General features: G+C 34.2%; 1 protein-coding gene across 1 annotated transcript in view; it reads right to left on the bottom strand.

The window, feature by feature from the left end:
- Window positions 1-749: 749 nt before the first annotated feature.
- The window catches only part of CAMKMT (calmodulin-lysine N-methyltransferase), a 211699-nt gene continuing 208119 nt past the window's right edge, over window positions 750-4329 (bottom strand). Inside the window, exon 11 of the mRNA XM_041476996.1 lies at window positions 750-2905. Within this exon, the coding sequence (XP_041332930.1) occupies window positions 2828-2905 (78 nt within the window). The 3' untranslated portion in view covers window positions 750-2827. The remainder of the gene's footprint in view (window positions 2906-4329) is intronic.

Here is a 4329-nt window from a genome sequence, read left to right as displayed (position 1 = left end):
GATTACACAACTAACTGTCAGTGGCACCAGGTGCATGAGAGCTCTGCCCAAGGAATGGATGTTCACAAGAACACCACTTCTCTCTGCCATTTGGTTCTGAGAAAGAAGACACAGCACTGCTGTAAGAATTACCAAAATATGTGAAGGAAAACTTGTATCAGCCTAACATTTCCATTCTCAGTGAAGCCAGCATAGCTCTTGCACAGTGTCATTCAACTTCAAATGCTTTGCAAACACAAAGTAATTAAGCTCAATATTCTGTTACAGAACACTGTAAATGATATCATTAAAAATATACCAAGTATCAGAGACTAGTTAAAACACATGACATAAAAGGCTCTGATACATTTTATAAGCATGATTGGCCAAACTGCTTAACATTTTCTTAGCAAAGATATTTGATGTATTAATAAACACTGTATTTTTATTAAAATTTAAGTGCTCAGAAACAATTCAAATACCCACTAATGCAAGAGACTCAAAGATATATCTAAAAAGAACACTTAGTGCCTCATGTAAATCCTATACCTGTGACTTTTCAACACCCATTTTAAAACAAACAAAAAAAAAAATCAAAAAGAGAACGTGTTTATGTGCCTCTAAAAATGTGTACATGGACCAAACCTGCAAGCACTTATGTAGATGAGTAACTTTACTGCCTGTGGAGCTCCAATACGAGTTGCAGGATGAAACCTAAATGCATCTTTGGTAAACAAGCCATCAATTACACACTTTAGGGATGGCAGCACCTGTGCAAAGCCTTCAACTCAAACAACAGACACTAAAGAAATAAAAAGCAATTATCAGCTATGAATTTGAGCAAAACTGTTTTCTTCTTAGAGCTAAAACCACAATTCTCAAATGATGTTGCCTCTATTTTTAGCAACTAACAATCTTTATTAGATTATTGTACAGCAGACATTCAGGTCCTCTCAAAAATGAAAGGTTCGCAAATTTTAATATTGTGTTATTTTCCACACTGCTTTGTTGATTATGAAGATTTCCTTGTACATGCTTTTAGAGAAACAAAGGCACTGCTGTGTGGGACAAACAAAACAAAACTAATTATACTAAAGCCATCTTCACATCAATTTCAAATTACTCCTAAATGCTTTTGATTTCTTACTACACAACTATTTTCCAACAGGAGTTTGAATATGAAACTCATACCAGCTATACTACTCAGTTCTAGGATAAATGGTTGGTTTGCATTGCCCCTGGTCTTTATCTAACACCGAGAATAGGCTGCTTTTTATCAAAAGAGGAATAAATTGCTGTTATTGTGATGTTAGCCCATCACTTGGCATTGCAATTCAAGTTTTTGTGCGAAAGAAATGTATGATCTAACTGCGACTTGACCTATGCCTTCTGAGATCCATCTAGGTGCTCTAATGGAGCATAAAAAGTACTGAATACAAGGACGTGCAAACTGGTAGTGAAGAAATTTATTTGGGAAGCAGAAGAGCAAGGGACTTTCAGGAGCCTGTAGTTTACATGCTGGCCAATGAGTTGAATATGGAAGAATGCTTATTGTCAAATTGCAATTATTTTAATTAATGTATTTCAGCAGGATTCTCTACACTTGCTTGCAGCTAGTACCTTCCTCTCTCAGTCATGGTCTCTGCCTCTCTCTCTTTTTTCAACATTTTCAAAGTGTTGTGGTTTAAAGACTGCTACTGGTAGAAGTCGTTAAAACAGTCTGTTAAACTGTTAAGAAATCAGATACTGCTCCTGTTTCTTTGTAGGATTTTTGTCTTTTCCTGTACAAGAAAAATCACATTAAGTGTATATCAAATATATGGGTGACAATATATCACAATATAAACCAATTCAAGGGAGATAGTTTGATTACATTATAAAATCCTTTAGTTCTTACAGTGTTTCTTGGAATTTATAAAAAAAAAAAAAAAGCATGTGTTATTTTGAAAGCAATTTCTAGGATAGTAGCATTTAGATTTTAGTCCTGATAAAGACTCACTTTCCATTCATAGTCAGAACCTAAATGTGCTCTTCTTGTACCTAAACAGATAATAAGCACTCAGCACACTCCCCCTTCTTGACACAACACACTGAGACTAATCACACATAATTGGAGAGGAGGAGCAGAGGGGCTGGGCAGGCTATTGTGTCCAAAGGACAAATGGTCAGTTTATGAGGCTTTTGTCTGATGCATAATTTCTTATACATCTACAGGAGGAAAAGTCCTGCTGGAAAAAAACATACATATACACATATAGAAAAGGAGCCTTCAACACTAAAGCAAATGAGGACATTTCAATAATGGATAGAAAAATCAACAGTGGAATTAAAAAAAAAAATAGGCAGCAAAATACAAGCATTCAATAGGTGCACTTTAAGAAAGATCTTCAGATTCAGACAACTATTTCCTTACTAATTAAGTGTCAATGCATTCAGTCCTTTACAACCAATTATCTAAGCCCACAAAGTATATTATCCATATATTTTCAAATATACCTCAAAATAGCATTTAAAGAGATCAACAAAGTACATGCAAGTTTAAAGGCACAAAAGAGAAGGAAGCCAGCTCTACACCTTTGTTAATGCATACATCTGGAGTCCGATCAGTTTAAGGCTGGAATATAATGGGAAAAATAACTCCTAAAATGATACAAAAAAAAAGATGTCTCAATGTTTATACTCTGCAAAACGAGCCACAATATCTTTCTCAGCATTTAGATTAGAAAATATTTCCCCGATGATGATTCAGGGACATAAATGGGGGAAAATCAACATTCCACACTGCCTGACCATCCACATACATGGATTAATTTTCAGCAGTCCATCTTAAAAAAAAAGGTGTAATCTTCTATCTCTGTTTGGTTAAAATGAGAAGAAAAGGGTAATGGATGTTTTCCTCATATGTATCTTTTTCTTCATTTTTCAACTGCAAATAAAAAATGGATAAAGTGAGCAAATTGTATGAAAGCATTTTTAAATTACTGATAGTAATTGTTTAAATTTCCTGGTATAAATGATACTACTAAAGATTAAACATTTAATAACTACAAAAATATCTCAAGGTCAAATACTACCACAGGTATATAATGGTAGGTCAAGTATTATCAGGAGTTGGTCAGAGTTTGTAGACCAACTAATTTATGCAATAAATACTTGAACACTACTTACAAAAACATGCGAGGCCCCATATCGCTGTACTAAATAAATTATATTCAAGGGAGATTTAAAGTCTGAATTAAATCCACTCTGCAAGGAACTTCAGAACAAAGGCTAAAAGTTTATCCCTAATCAGTTTAACTATTGCTGTGTATTTGGTATTTAAGATCAACAACTGTTTCAGACATTTGAAATACCATAATCTTACCTGAAGGTTTATGTAAGTGCAAGGCTGTAATGCAGTTATTGATGGGCTTATATATTAATTCTGTTTAATTTTGAAAATTCTTTTTGTAAGAGAATTATAACCTGATAATTAGAGTGGTACAATTCCAGCTGCTAGGGACAACATTATGTGTGCTCTTCTGATCAACACTAAAGTATTAGATCGACACTAAAAGAAATAATGAATTTTATTTTCTTAGGTGTTGTGGTTAAATGGATTTTAAAATCCATAGGCATATTTAACTGAAGTATGTAGAAACTACTCACACATATTATGTTTTGCAATCACTTCACATAAAAATATTTATGTATATTTAATACAAGCCTAAGAAAGAAATGCAGATACAAAAAAGTGCCTTTAGCTATGCCTGACACAGATGGCACCTCCAAATACTACATTTAAATCCAGAACTCTTTTTATGTCATATTGTTTTGTCTCTATTTTCCTTGCCATGCATGAAGGATTTTAGTTGGTCCATGTCACAACACTGTTCGTGTTATTTAAACAAAGGTCTTTTCCATATCATATTCTTCAGCTGTGAAGTGCCTCTGTGTAAGCTACTGTCTATGAGCAATTAACACACTTTTCCTTTTTCATAGTGGAACATAAAGCTGATCTATTCTTTAAATTCTAATCCACTTTACTAAGAAGTGTTTGTGTATAATTACTAAAGTAATGACAATCTGCTTCCCAAGATCTCTAACTTTACCACAGGTGGTTCACTTTGTTTACACGGGATTACCAACCAGTTTCATTCTATCCTGGCAGTTTCTGCTTGGAGAAAGACTACATTTTACTTGCACATTAGAGTTTTATCAACTTTCCATTTTCAAGGGGCCACATATCTGTCCGAATGAAAGTCAGGAAAAGTAGGATGGGACATGCCTAACTGCATTTTCCTCCTCTTATCTATTTGTTGGACTCCACTTGTTGGAGCAGTGAAACAGAGCACAATTATGAACTCTGAA

The sequence above is a fragment of the Pyrgilauda ruficollis genome, unplaced genomic scaffold (genome assembly GCF_017590135.1).
Source record: "Pyrgilauda ruficollis isolate IOZ18807 unplaced genomic scaffold, ASM1759013v1 scaffold4, whole genome shotgun sequence".
Classification (NCBI taxonomy): Eukaryota; Metazoa; Chordata; class Aves; order Passeriformes; family Passeridae; genus Pyrgilauda; species Pyrgilauda ruficollis.
Note: the sequence above shows the minus strand (reverse complement) of the source record. Positions and strands in the feature narration are given on the sequence as shown.